This window comes from Molothrus aeneus, chromosome 20, assembly GCF_037042795.1.
Source record: "Molothrus aeneus isolate 106 chromosome 20, BPBGC_Maene_1.0, whole genome shotgun sequence".
NCBI lineage: Eukaryota > Metazoa > Chordata > Aves > Passeriformes > Icteridae > Molothrus > Molothrus aeneus.
This window is the reverse complement of record NC_089665.1, coordinates 11313050-11327293: the sequence shown is the minus strand read 5'-3', so window position 1 is coordinate 11327293 and position 14244 is coordinate 11313050. Positions and strand designations below refer to the sequence as shown.

The window sequence follows — 14244 nt, the reverse complement described above, 5'->3', positions numbered from 1 at the left end:
TGCCTTCTCCGTAAGGTTTCATTCCAGTTTTCAGAAGAGAAATTTAATTCCCTTTAAAAGCTAAGTATAGTTCCTTCCATGGACAATGTCTGCTTGTAAATAAGCACCACCGCTGAGGAGCTGATGAAACTGAAAGCTTCAAAAAGAAAAAAATCAAGTGGGTCAATATTGCTGAAGTCAATGGTATGAGAAGTCTCTCAGCTGAATTTAACTGGTATCTTTTACAGGAAGACTCAAAGAGAATAAAATTAATTTGTCTCTCAGGAGTAGCTCAGCCATGACTTAGACAGGTGCTCAAGGACTGACTGACTGCAGTCAATCAATGACTGTCATCATTTTATGGGGGTTGTGGGACTGAGTTCTTCAAAAATGGTAAGGTAGATATTTCCATTACCTGTCCTATGTGTGGACAGAGGACCTTAATCAGTTTTCTGGAAGGACCACTCGTTGAGATTCTTTCCTGCTTCTAAATAAAGGCAATTCTGTTACTATCAAATTCACGACTGCTGCTGAATCTGCTTCACAAAACCTGCATTTCCAGTCAAGTACTAAGCAGACATAACAATTTTTCTTCAGAAAACTGAGTCCTATTTCCATGTAAGTATGCAATGTCTAAAAATCTTGTGACGACTTTCAGTGAGTACATGTGCACCTACTAAACAAGGGAAAAACACACTAAGGCATCAGATGAGTTTTAGGTTACATAACACAATATGAGAGTATTTCCACATGTCTACTCCTTGAAAATCAACTTGTTTTAGGAAACAATCTCACCTCATTGTCCTCATGTATTTCAATACTGCCTTGTGCAGGGAACCTTTGTTTTCTTAAAGAGGTTCTATATAATTCACCTGAAAGGAAAAGAGACATATTAGTCATATAAATATTTGTCTGTTACATCTTTTACAGACATCTGTGGAGGTAAGGCCCATTTCTGATTTCAAGACAGAAAGTTCTGTTCACAGGAAACCCTGTCGACAAACAGAACAAAACACGTTCACCAGTGATTCAGAGACACTAAGCAAGTTCTGCATCTCTAGCTTTGCCTGAAGTAACTTGTTGCCCTGCCTCTTCAGGTGGAGCACATCAGATCTCAAGATCACCACAAGAAGAAAGCCAGGTGAAAGGAAAAACACTGAGTGATTCAACATCCTAAAGCAGGCATGAAAGGCATGGGTTTGATACATGACCAAAAAAAAAAAGTTTGTACCCTGAATCTAGAAGACAATTCATATGACCACTCCTAAACTTCTGAGATCATGAGGTAAAGTTTGAACCCATACTAAGAATCAAGACAGGTCCTCTGTTTTTTTTTTATTACACAGACCATTTCAAATATCCCTAATATTTTGCCATGCTAATTAGGGAGAGATTTAGAGGGGGAAAAAAAAGAAAAAGAGAACTTGTGTTGGCTACAAAGCATAAAGGGGTGATAGTCCCAAAAGAAAACTGCTATTTCCATTATCATGCTCTCATGAGAAGTTATGCTGTTTCTTGCCATCTGCTTCACTATTGCTAGCCCTTCATAATGACAAATCTGTCATGAGAAATATGTTCACATGAAGGCTGTGACATATGCTTTCTATTAACAAATGAGAAAGAATACTGTAAATATACTGCAGATGCAGTTTTGCAGACTGCACTGTTTATAGGAAAATAATGGCATGCATCACTGAGTCCAATCCTGCTCTGAAAATCACAGCATGAGATAGTTCCTGTGTTAAATTCCACAGTTTCTTCATTGAATGAGTCTTACACATACACATGCCACCAGATCTCATAAATTACTACTACAGAGCACAGGAGAAGAAAAACACACAGGATTTAGCTGTGTGTTTGTGTTGCGGATCTCAACTCAAAATGCTCCACAATTCCAGTTAAAAGACCAGGCGAGATGGAAAAAAGTATGATTTCCAAAAGGGAAGGAGTTGGCACCTAGTGACAATGTGCTTATGAACAGAGCTGCAGGAATAAAGAACTGACATTTCACTGTGAACTGCTTCAGTAGTCAGATGTTTTTGTTAACTCTTAAGCTTTATGTAACACAACCTAAACATTACCTTGATTTTCTTCAAGCTTCCCAATTGTTTCTATCTGCTCAACAAGGTCATTTGAGTTCCACTGGCTCATGCCTATGAGAATAGCATTTTTTCCTTCCACCATCTCTTCTGTAAGAGGAAAAAGAACAGAATAAACTGCTGTGACAAAAAAGAGAAAAAAGACAGGGTGAGAACTAGTAACCAAGAGAGAAATAAACACTCATTAGAACCCCTAATGGGAACATGTAACAGGTTATGCAGGACTATCCAGGAAAGCTTCTTGCCTACTCATATGCTTTTTAGCAATCCTATACGCTTCACAGATTATGTGCAGGAAAAACATGGAAAAGAGAGGACTGTCTGAATCTTTTCTCTCTTGAGCAGCCACTGCAAAACAAAGTCAATAATAATCACTTTGAATGTTAGAGTAGTTGGCGGGTTTTGGGGTGTTTTTATTAAACTTTGTTTATTAGAAGAACACTGCCAGGTGTGTGCAGCAGGCACGAAGACCAGTGAAAAGAACTGAAAACAAATGAGAGAGCTGTTATGGAAGACTTTTTTTTCAGCTTAAAGGCTGTGGGGCAGGCATGTGGGGAGATTGGTATAGGGGTGTTTGCCTGTCTGCTGTTGAAGTCTGATAAAACAGCCAAATGGGAATGTGCAGGCTTCTCTGAGCAGCTTTTCAAATCTGAGGAAAAAAATGTTAGTCAACCATGGAATTTCATATTCTGACAATTTTGTGATGATGTATTCAGCTGTAACTTTCATCTTCTGTGATCAGAGGTATGTTGCAGTTAAATTATAAGGTAGTTTCCTGCATCAAATATAATTTTACATGTTGACACTGTAAAATTCCTGCCTAACTTATGGCATGTCACATGGAAAGCAAGAAACAAAGGAAAGCCAGGCAATATAAAACAGTAAAATATTACTTCTCCCTCTCCATATGGATTTTACTGAATTAAGTAGTTAGCCATGACAGATGAATCAACAGTCAAAACATGTACAGCTGTTTCATCTCAAACACAGGTGCTTGATTCTCTGTTTACAAGGCAGCCAGCCAGAAACTTCTTTGTTTGAGAAACTGAGATTTGACCCCAGCTGTTTTTCAGAATACAAAAGCAGCTCACTAATGTTATGTTTTAATGGTGCCTACTGCAGTGCCCACTGTTTCCTACTTCAGCCTGTCTATGAAGTACAAATTACAGATGGGTAGATGTGGGATAGCTTCCAAATTCTCCCATGAAGAAATCCCATAGTACTCAACTCCAGCTGCACTTTGCAGCTGCAAGAATATCAAACATTGATGAAGCACTCTGTAAAAATTACAGAGAATGGGTGAGGAATATAGGTAAGAAACACTGCAGAAAATTTTATGCTGGAGACAGAAAAAGGGTATCAAGCCACCTCATTTTTAGGAGGTGAAAGCCACAGTCTCTGTCCTGGACAGGTCTCTCTCACTCCAGCACAAACTCCTCTTGTTTCTTTGGTGCTAAATTTAATCTACTGATAATGCCAATTACTTCAGCCCACACATATGTTTTCCTCTACCAAAGACACAAGTTCCCTTATCACCAAGAGAGCTTCTGAGTGTAGAAACGCCTTCTCCCTCTTTTGCTAGTATTTATGCTTCTGTGTACATTTAGTTTCCTGACGCTTAAACACTTTATTTCTGAAAGGCTGGTCAGGAGAAAGCAGAGATGATACTAAATTAGGAGGACCTATACTGCCTCAAGGGTAGTGAAGCCTTGCAGAGAGATACGAATAGACCACAGAGCTGGGCAATCACCAGCCATATGAAATTTAACACGCGCAAGTGCTGGATTGTGCACCTGGGATGAGGTAATCCTGGTTAGACCTACAAACTGTGGGGGAGGGAGCTAAAGACAAGCCATGGGGAAAGAGATCTGAGGGTTTAGGTTAATGGCAAATTGAATATGAGTCAATGGTGCATCATGGCAACTAGAAAGGCCAACAGTGTCCTGGGGTGCATCAGGCACAGCACCCTAGCCAGCTGAAGGAAGGTGACTGCCCCGCTCTGCTCTGGCGCAACCTCACATGGAGTCTTGTGTTTAGTTTTGGGTGCCATAATACAAGATCTAAAGCTACTAGAGAGCATCCAGAGGAGGACAACCAAGATGCTGAATGGCCTCAAGACCAAGATTTATGAGGAACAATTGAGGTCCCTTGGTTTGTTCAGTTTGGAGAAGACTGAGGGGAGACCTCATCGCAGTCTGCAACTTCTTCAAGGTGGGCCATAGAGAGGGAGTTGCTGATATTTCTCTGGTGACCAATGACAGGATATGAAGAAATAAAAATCTATCTAAAGAAAACTTAATCTGAAGAGCATTTTTGCAAGCTAACTATCAAGTAATCTAAACTTGGAAATACTTGTGTTAACTCAATATGGACTAGGTCCAGCAAATTCAGCCTACAATGCATATCTTGCCAGGTTCAAAAATGCAGGCACCAAACTGACCTTCAAAGCACTACTGAACAATGGATCTTGATGATTCAAAAGAATATTCCATCAAGCACAGTAAGTGATCATACTCCCAAAGACAGAATCTAGTCAGACTTTTGATCTATTCACACCAAAGAAAACTATGCCATCTAGAATGTCTGAAACATCATCATTTTAGTTCTCTTTATGGAGAAAAAAACTCAAGTATGATTTGGTGCTCAAAGTTACAACTGCAGCTTCACGCGGAATTTGGAAACATTGCTGAAATCATCAAGACAGCTATTTTAAGCACATGGTAGAACATTGCAAAGCACAAAGGCATGTGGAGGAAGATCAGCATAGGGTATATTTATTTTCTATTTCCAACTCTTCCATTCATTAAAGCTTAAGATTTAAATGCAGCTTAAACAATTTGGGTATCCTATTCTCACTGAATACCCAGTGGGAAAAGATCACCATCTCTCATTCTCTTCATGCTTAGATGTATCCCATGCACATTTAATTTTGATCCACAGAAGCAATTTATCACGTATTATTATCTCTCACTAAAAGTCTGTTATTAGGGGATTAACAACACAGCAACAGATGTTGTTCATTATCTTTACATAGTGACTTTTTATTTCATTATAAAAACTATAGTGACTGTCATTACAAGCATTTCAGACTACATAGACTACTTTTGACATTAAAACTTAGGTATTTAAGGAAAGCTCTTTCAGAAAAAGACAAGTGAAATGTGTCAGAAGAGTGTAAATTTTGGTTCCTGGAAACAGAACCAAAACCAGAGCTCCAGCCTCCCACTGGAGGTGGGAGTTTGTGTATGCACCCAACCTTCAGATTCTTCTCCCACTTCAGAACAAAACTTGGCATGCAACCAACCATGTCAAGATTCAGGGCCTCCCAGATGACGTAGGGAGTGCTGCAGGTACCTCAGCTGGTTAGAGCACAGTGCCATAGTCACAGGTTTGATCCCCATATGGGCTATTCACTTAGGAGCTGGGCTCAATGATCCTTGTGGGTCCCTTCCAAGTCAGAACATCCTGTGATGAAATCTGCAAGCATTCAAATACTGCTCTTTGAAGGAGCAGAGATCCCAGTCCCTCCAGAAAAAGTTTTGATAGAGTGGAAAACCTAAGACATTGGTCTTTAAAGCTGGCCATCAGTAACATGGACACTGATGGCCTTCATTAGGAACTATGAACAAGAACACTCCCATTGTAACCTCATACACCGTCTGAGCTGGGAAGGACCAGGGTCAGACCCCATGAGCTCTGCACTGGTGGTGTTTTGCTGCTTCTGATTCCAGACTCAGCTCAGGGCAGCTCACTCATCCACCCCAGCACCTCAACAAACTCCGGTAAATTCAGGTCCATGCACAAATCCCGGATAGAATTGATGGGAGGTTTTGTCTGATGAGGACAATGCTGTCAGTTCACCCATGAAGGAGTTTAGTTAGTTGTTGTAAAATTGGGGGAAAAAAATGGGGAGGGGAGGACAAAAATGTGTACTCACCCCGCGCATCAAAGAATTCATCATCGGAGCTCTCTACAGAGTCTCTGAGAACACTCTGCACGTGCCGCTGAGCACCACCAAATCGGCATGGGCCAGCTGAAAATACAAGGAGACCCACATTAACACAAGGGAATGCCCACCTCTGCTCCAGAAAAGACCCTGACCCAACACATTAATGACCAGTTTGTGTAGGTGCCTCAGGAGGATGATCATCAGGCACACTTTAATCTCAACTGTCAGCCAGCCAGAGCTCTCAGGATGGCAAAAAAATACTTCCACTTAATGAAAGTGATTAAAACAAGTTTGTGTTAAAGATATGCCTGCATTCAGCTAATGCAGTGATCTCAAAAGATAAATTCTTTTCTGTTGAATTCATCTGACTGTTCCATTCCAACACTCAGATTGCACATTGTTTCTAAGACACAAAGCAGCATTTCCCCAGGACACGACAGTAGCTCCCACTTAAATTCAATTTGACTCCTAAAATAAGTGCCATCTTATTTGGCTCACAGATTTGCAGACAAGCTACTAAATTCTCACTCACTGAACTGGTTTCATCAGAGCTCTGCTGTGCTGGGGCCTGGGGCTTTCACTTGAAGCTTGCCATTTGAAGATAGGAAGGCAAAACCACATTACAATAGGTACAGTAACAGATATAGTCATGACAGCTTAGATGGTCCTCATGGATTATCATATTCAAACTAATTTGTAGTAAGTAAGCCAGATTTGTCTAGGTATCTGAATTCTCCTTACATCTAAGCAACCCAACACTAGAAAGAAGCAGTGAAATATATTCCTTATATTAACAACAAAGTCTCCCCACAATCAGTGGAGAAGCAGGGATCAAATCCACCATACCCCTAACAACACTATTGTAGAAAGGACACTCATTACCCACCAGAATAGTGTCCTTCGTTTTATTCATTTCCGCAAATGATGACATCAGACCTGATTCTAATATCCTGAGCCCCTGGCCACAAAAGCATTCTTCTTCTCTCAGCAGTAAAAGAGCAACTCAAACAGAGGATGCATCCTTCTGTATTATTCTGGAGAAAACATGCCACTAGGTCACAGCCTTTTGTTCTTCATTTACTCCACCTATAGCTGAATTAATCAGAAATATAAGTGAAGGGTGGTAAGAAGCAGCAGATTTTAGCTGGCCAAGACGTGAGTAAAAACAATAATCAATTAATAGCATTTTAATAGGGTTAAAAAATTGGTTATTAAGAAGTAAGTAAAAATAATAGTCAATTGATACCATTTTGATAGGTTTTTTTTGAATGGCTATTAAGGAGTCAGTATTCATTACAAGAGTACAGCATGTATTGGGAATGTGTCCAGTGATATCTGGCAGCTACTGGAGCCCCTCCATTCAGATACATATCTATCCTAAAATGCACCACTACAGTCATCAAAATAGTGGTAGAAAGAACACTATTCTGAACTTCAAATGAAAAAAAATCTGCATGGGGTCAATGCTTGGAACAGAAGGCATTCCAAAATTCCAAAAGCACAAGGTGGGAAGCACCACAAAATACCAGAGTGATGAATGGAGGGTTGGACCGAAAGAGGGAGGGAGCAAGGGAGGGAGCAAGGGAGGGAGGAAGAACAAAAGGAGGGAGGAGGCTATAAAAATAAAAAATTGTAAAAACTTCAAAGGTACTCCAAAGCAAACAGCAATTCCCTGGAGAAGAACTGCCACTAGCCTGGCTGAAAATCAATAATAATACTCACCCCACAAAAAAAGCCCATGGTTCCAGGGACCTTGGAGTTTGATGTAGAATGTGAAGGGAGGGCAGGGAAAAGTGTGACAAATATCCAGGCATAAATTCTGGCTATGAGAAAAGATCTTGGGAGCATAAGTTTTATTATATTGCACTGGGAACGCTTCTAGATTTAGAAGCAGCTTAAACATAACCACAGTCAGCAGCACAAATATGCGTAAAGCTCACAGCTCTCCACATCTAGATTGATTTGCTGGCTGGACTGCATTGCATTGCCCTAATACATTGGTCCTATTGAGTCTGCTTTCTTTTGTGCCAGCAGATTAGCATTAGGCTAACCTTCAGAGGACTCTATTAACATTTCTTGATTTTATTAGACACTGGCATTTCCCGGACTCACTGATTTGATTTACACTGTCAACTGCTGCATATCTTATTTTATAATTTTGTTTCAGAGAATGAAAAGACCAGCCCTACTTCAGAGCACAGGTGAGCTCCTCGGTAATGACTTTATGCTTCTACAGCAGTGAACCTACCCTTTATCAGATCAGTCAGCTGACTCTTAGCAGCCAGATTTCAGAAGCTTTTGCACCCGGGTAGCAACTTCCATTTCATTTCAGTTGTTCAGTATCACAATTTCTGATTGAAGAAGGGGAAAGCATGGAGAAATGCCTTGAACACTACATGACCAATTTGTGAGTCACAATAGTTGAACTGGAAGCACATACAGTGGTTCCCCACAAAGCTGTCGGGGAGGCTTGTGGGGACAGAGGGATAGTAGGATATAAGAGTAACATTTCCCAGAGGTGGAAGGAGAGCCCACAGAAATGCACAGGTGCTTTTCTTCTACAAGAAGCGGAAGGAAAGTTTCCTATCTAACCTGTTCTCTCTGCACAGGACTGCAAGTTGTGACAGTCACCTGTCGTAGAGGGAGCTGGCAGGGGCTTGCCCTGAGCACAGAGGCACAGTAAAAGCAAGGGAGAATACAACAGCAGAGCCATTGTTGCAGAACTATGAACAGAAGCTCAATGCTCTAGTTAGGCTAGCACTAACCTAAGTAATTGTAATTAAGAATAGAATCATGGATTTTCCTCAGGAAAAAAAAAAAAAAAAAGTCTTTTTTTCTTCAACAAAGAACAGCTGGAATTTCACTGGTACTTTGCTGCATGAGTGACCTGGTGACTGATGGAGGTGCTGTGATGCATGTTAGATGTTGATTTCCTTACCCCTACTATGTATAAGTAAGGATCACAACTGAAATCTATCCTGCATAACAGCTTCCATAAGGGGAAGAGCCACAGATGATAATCGGCTGCAACCTCTTGTGATAAGCAGCAAAACAGCCAGGATCTTATTTGACTAAAAATTTCTACAGAAATAGTTCCATGTTCTGTTATGCAACAGTCACACTTCGGTTGAAGGCAAGTCAGACTGCACCTCTGTACACGTCATCCTAATTCAGATGCAAGACAAATTTAATCCTTGGTGTTTAGTGAGTGTACGTAATTCCAGCAAACAGCAGAAGAAAAAGTTCCCACTCACATACCAGCAGCTTCTAATACTGTCCATCCAGAGAAGGAACAACCCACTAAAATGATGCAATCTCCGATATGTTCCACAAATAGACCAAAGGAGCGGAACAGTCATGGAAAATGCCAATTCTACTTTCACCCACAAACACCAGCAAGGCTCGTTCTTCCATAGCTCCATAAGAAATCACCAGCAGTTGAAAAATATATATAAGAGAAGAATCAGCTCTAGCTTCCTCAGGTCAGGAGGCATATACCCAAATTCTTTCCAAAGGTGTCTCTTTTTTTTTACAAGCTGGCAATGATATTACAATAAAGCATTGCATGAGCATGCTTCATTACATGTGATATGAGGGTGATTCTAAAAGAGAGAAAACAAAAGAAAAACACAAGAGGAATGAAAGTGACCCTACTGGTCTTTAGCCAACACTCTCAGGACTAAGGAAATGGAAACAGAAAAACAGGTAAGAAGTGAAGTAAGGCTGAAGAGGCTCTGATAAAGTTTAAAAAGCAAAGGTTTTCCTCTGAAAACTGAATACCTAATGCTGTTGATTCCCAACTTTAATCACTTTCCCATATCCTTTGGAAGGCCCAGTGTCCAAAACACACTAATCGTAGAAGTCCCAAGCATCCTAAGACAAAACAGCTCACCATTGTCACTCAACAGTATGCACATGTTCTGCTACCAGTACCAAAAATGCTGCTTCAATATTACCTGTCAATATTACCTGTTAAGAAAGATAGTATTTAAAATACACACCATGTCAGGAGAAAGAAAAGGCATCTACTTTCCATTTCCATTCCAGTAACTGGCATCAATTCTGACAGCACAAAGCAACACCATACAGTACGGGCCCCAGGTCCTTAGGTGGCATACACCTAGAGGTGAAACATGTGAGAGCACAAGAATATCTTCTGGGAAAAGGAAGGAACATTTTCCTGTGGAAATGATGTCCTCTTAGCACACCTTACCAAGGCACAGGGATTGAATCTGCTACTGGATCTAACAGGCAGAAAATTAATTTTCAAATGCAGCAGGAAGTAAGCCTAGCCCTGCTGCGAAACCACAGCCATGTTACCTTTCTTCACTGGTTCTGCCTTCCCCTAATTTTGAAATAGCTTTTAAAAATTCTTACTGAAACCGAAAAAAACCCCCATTACTGGAGTCATCACATCACTGTTTACAGTAGCACTTCATGGGCAGGACTAGCACATACTCTTTGGGAATGAGAGTACGTTGATTTCATCCCTGAAACATACTTGTGAGGGCAGAGTACCAGCACAGTAGGGTCAGTCTAGAAGCATCAGCCTAGGAGTCACTCCAGCATCTGCCTCTTCTCCTTACCAGTGCATGTGTCACCCGCTACCTCGTCGGGCAAGCAGGACAGACGGAAAGTAAGCAGGATGACCCAAATGCCAGCCATACCAGCCCCTTGTGTAGTGGCAGCATCACAGGCTGGTTCCAGAGGCCATCCCAGCTCAGGTGTGCTCACACCAGACTTGCCAGGAAAATGCATTCAAGCAGACTGGGGTAAGAGCTGCAGTTTCCACTGGATGCAATTACAGCACTGGGCTTTGCTGTGAAATGAATTCAGTATTATTTACTTCACTGTCATATTATCACAGATTTCAAACTTTGCAGGAGGCCCAGCCTTTTTCCACATCTTTTGCTTGGTAACATTTTCCAGTTTCCAATCAAGCCCAGACACAAGCACATGCCAGAAGACAGGCAATGATAAAGAAAGCACTCCTGACTACTATCATCACACCTCGGTAGAGATGAAACAGCACACAGTGTTCTCATAGCTACTGGAAACTCAGTCTTTTACAAAGTCAAATATTGAGGACTGAATTAACCTCAATTAAAAAAAATTAAAAAATAGACTCTATTACACAGAGTAAAAAATTTCCACCTGTCAAAACTTGTTTTAGAAGCACACTATTTTGAATTCAGGGGCAGTTGTCCTAATAAAATTTAAAAGCACAAGTCATTTTTCCATTTGGATAGAGATGCTGGGTAGGAGGAATGACCTTTGCTATTGCTACCAACTGTGGTTGCATAAAAATATTTCCTTCTGTTTTGCTGGTTTCATGCTTCTTGCCTATCCATTAAGTGATTTAACTGAGCTACCCACACAGTGTTACCTAGTGACTATGAAGTTAAGACTTACTGGAGGCCAACTTCACCCACTATTATTTCCTACTTATGTTTTATTTCTTATTTGGAAATCGTAAAACGGAAGATGAACATTACAAGTATGTGAATTTAACTACTGGAGGCACTCCTAAGAACTCAGGATCTCATACAAGACAGAGGGAGATGCTGATCAGAAGAAGTCCTTGCCTGCACACTGACCACCAAAAAAGATGGACCATATATGCCATCACTGATAGCAGGCCTCCTCATCCAAAATCACAGAATGAATCTGCATCAGAGACTGGAACTGAAATAAAATCAATTGAAGCTGAAATGGAACACACTCAGCAGAAGGGGCTGAGGAGGGGCATGGAGTGGGAGGCCTACAAAACTGTGAGGCTAACGGAGAAGAGGAAAAAAAATAACACTGGGAGGTGAGAGGGAGGGTAGAGAGAACATAAAATGCCAAAGGGGATGGGGAAAAACAAAGTGGAAGATCAAGTCAAGAGGTCAAGCTCTTGTCAAAATACACAGCTGACAAAGCCAGACATAGTTACAGATAGAAAAAAGTCCACAAAGATTGCAGGTTCTCTTGTCAAGAAGTGAAAGACCTAACTGATAGCCACTGTGGTCAGAAGTGGCCAACACAACCATCTCCTCTCTCCCATTCCTCATTCAGTGTCTTTCATGTCACAGCAACTTCACAGTGAAAAATCCCTGGCTGTCTACTGTTTATATCCCTCCACTGGCAGTTCTGCAGCAGATGGTAAGGATAGGCATGTATTTGAATATTGAGTACAGAAAACAAATCAAGAAACTAAGCCATGCATGTCTTAAAGCCCCTATTTTAAGGTACCAGTGACATTTGCAGTCTTGCACTTTACAGGATTACTAGTGAGATGGAGGAAGAGAGAAAAGAGGTTTAACATGACTGTTCAGACTTCAAATCCTAGATCAAACTTTCCTGTAAACATTGTACATCTCCCAGAGCTGTTTCTTGATGCTTCAGATGCCAGCTTCCCCACAGCTGAAATTAACTTCACCCTCCCTCTCAGCAGTGTCATCACCTCCTCCAAACTGACTCCCCAAAACCAGAGAAGATATGAATATTCTCCAATCTTTTCCTGCAATGACTGTAGGTGGACTGCTTGCAACACATCGCAAAGTATCTACTTTCATAGTGCAGAGATTCTGGCTTTCTGAGGAGGCTCTGGCATTTTGAGTCACTGTGCTCTGTTAAAAATGAAGTCAGAGCTGGAAAGCAGATACTCTACCACTCCCACAGGGACATGCCAGGTGGTGATCTACAATTGTCTTTATGTGGTTTTACAATCTACACTTGCAAATGCCCAGGCATTTCTGCATAGGGACGACTTCAAGTGCTTAGGGTCTGGAGTTCACCAGGTGAGATCTGGCTACTCAAATGAGTCAAGTGTGGACCATGTCTAAAACCCTTTTACAAGCACATCTATCATTCAACAGTGAGCAAACAGCACATTTTCACTACAATTTTGATCTTCCTTTCTATTTGAGATAAGGCTACAGCACTAGCAGGGGCTGCAAGGTAGCATATATACAAGCAAAACAACTTTTTAATATTTGTGCATATTGCAGCTCACATTGGTAAACTCAGTAAGCTCAATTTATAAAAGCAGCACATTTTCCCTATGCCTAGACCAGATAGTTTCTTCCGGACCTTCTTTCTGAATGGTCTCTTCTTCGCAATAAGTATTGCCATCACAAAGCTTTCAAAATACATACTTTTTCAGTGAAATCACATCCAAGACAAGTACTATGTTTTAAAATTCCTGTGCAAAATTGTACTTGAATATGCAAAGTATGTATGCAGGCTGCATTATTCATGTATCGCAGAAAGAAAAAGCAATGCCCTCTTCTTATTTTCCTATCAAACTTAAAAGAACTGCAAGCTAATGCCAAAAAAAAAGAAAAAAACATGAGACTTTTCACCTATTCTATTACTTCTTCATCTTCCAAAGACAGAAAAAAAAACATTTAGTTCAATCCTATATTTGCATCCTCTGAAATTATTAATGCTGTCATGTTTCTGAGTGTTACATCTCTGGGCTGCCACCAATCCATGTTTATTTTGGGGGAGCAAAGAAATAAACAGTGCTGGAAAAAACCACCCTTTTGGGTTTAGCTTTAATACTGTCATGCTGCTGTCAAGCTGTGTCCAGGCCTGGCACCAAACACCAGAAATGTCACATACTGACCATTCAGTCATAGCAGCTGGGCCTTCACCTGCAACGGCAATGGGTTCTGTGTGCAACGTAGAATAAAACCACTTCTGCATCAGCAACTGCACGCTCATCTGTTCTGGCTTCGTGCACACAGAACACATGCTACCTCCTTCAGGCCGCACCTGCCACCGGGCACGGGACATCTGGGCGCTGCTGCTGCTGCTGAGCATCCTCAAGCCTTGCTCTCAGCCCCAGCCAACCGACCTCCAACCTCCACACTGCTCAGGCTCCAGAGGAAGCAGAAGTTACATGAATAGGCAAGGCTCAGGGCAGGCTTTCGTCAAATTCCACCCAACTGCACACCTGTATTGCTCTCCGACCACGGCTGCTGCCTCTCGGTCTGTTCCTCCCGAGCGGGCGGCAGCGAGCACCGCCCCGACCAGGCGGCAGCCACGGAATTCCCCGGGAGCTGGGAGCGACCCTTCCCGGAGCAGCACCGGCGGAGCGCGGGGAGGAGGCCGGGCAGCGGCGATGGGCGCGGGCGCCTGCGATGCCCCCGCAGACCCGCACGGCCGTGCCTTGACCACGGCAGCGGCAGATGCGGGGGCCGAAGGCAGAGCGGGCCGTGCTCGACGAGG

The 14244-nt window shown here is 41.8% G+C and overlaps 1 protein-coding gene across 2 annotated transcripts in view; it reads right to left on the bottom strand.

Annotated features, from left to right (window-relative positions):
* Positions 1 to 14244, bottom strand: part of PITPNM3 (PITPNM family member 3) — a 47005-nt gene that overhangs the window by 32387 nt on the left and 374 nt on the right. For both annotated transcript variants that reach the window (XM_066563621.1, XM_066563620.1), the window contains exons 2-4: positions 6016 to 6111; positions 2061 to 2168; positions 775 to 851 (exon numbers count right to left, since the gene is read on the bottom strand). In XM_066563621.1, the coding sequence (XP_066419718.1) occupies positions 775 to 851; positions 2061 to 2168; positions 6016 to 6111 (281 nt within the window). The remainder of the gene's footprint in view (positions 1 to 774; positions 852 to 2060; positions 2169 to 6015; positions 6112 to 14244) is intronic.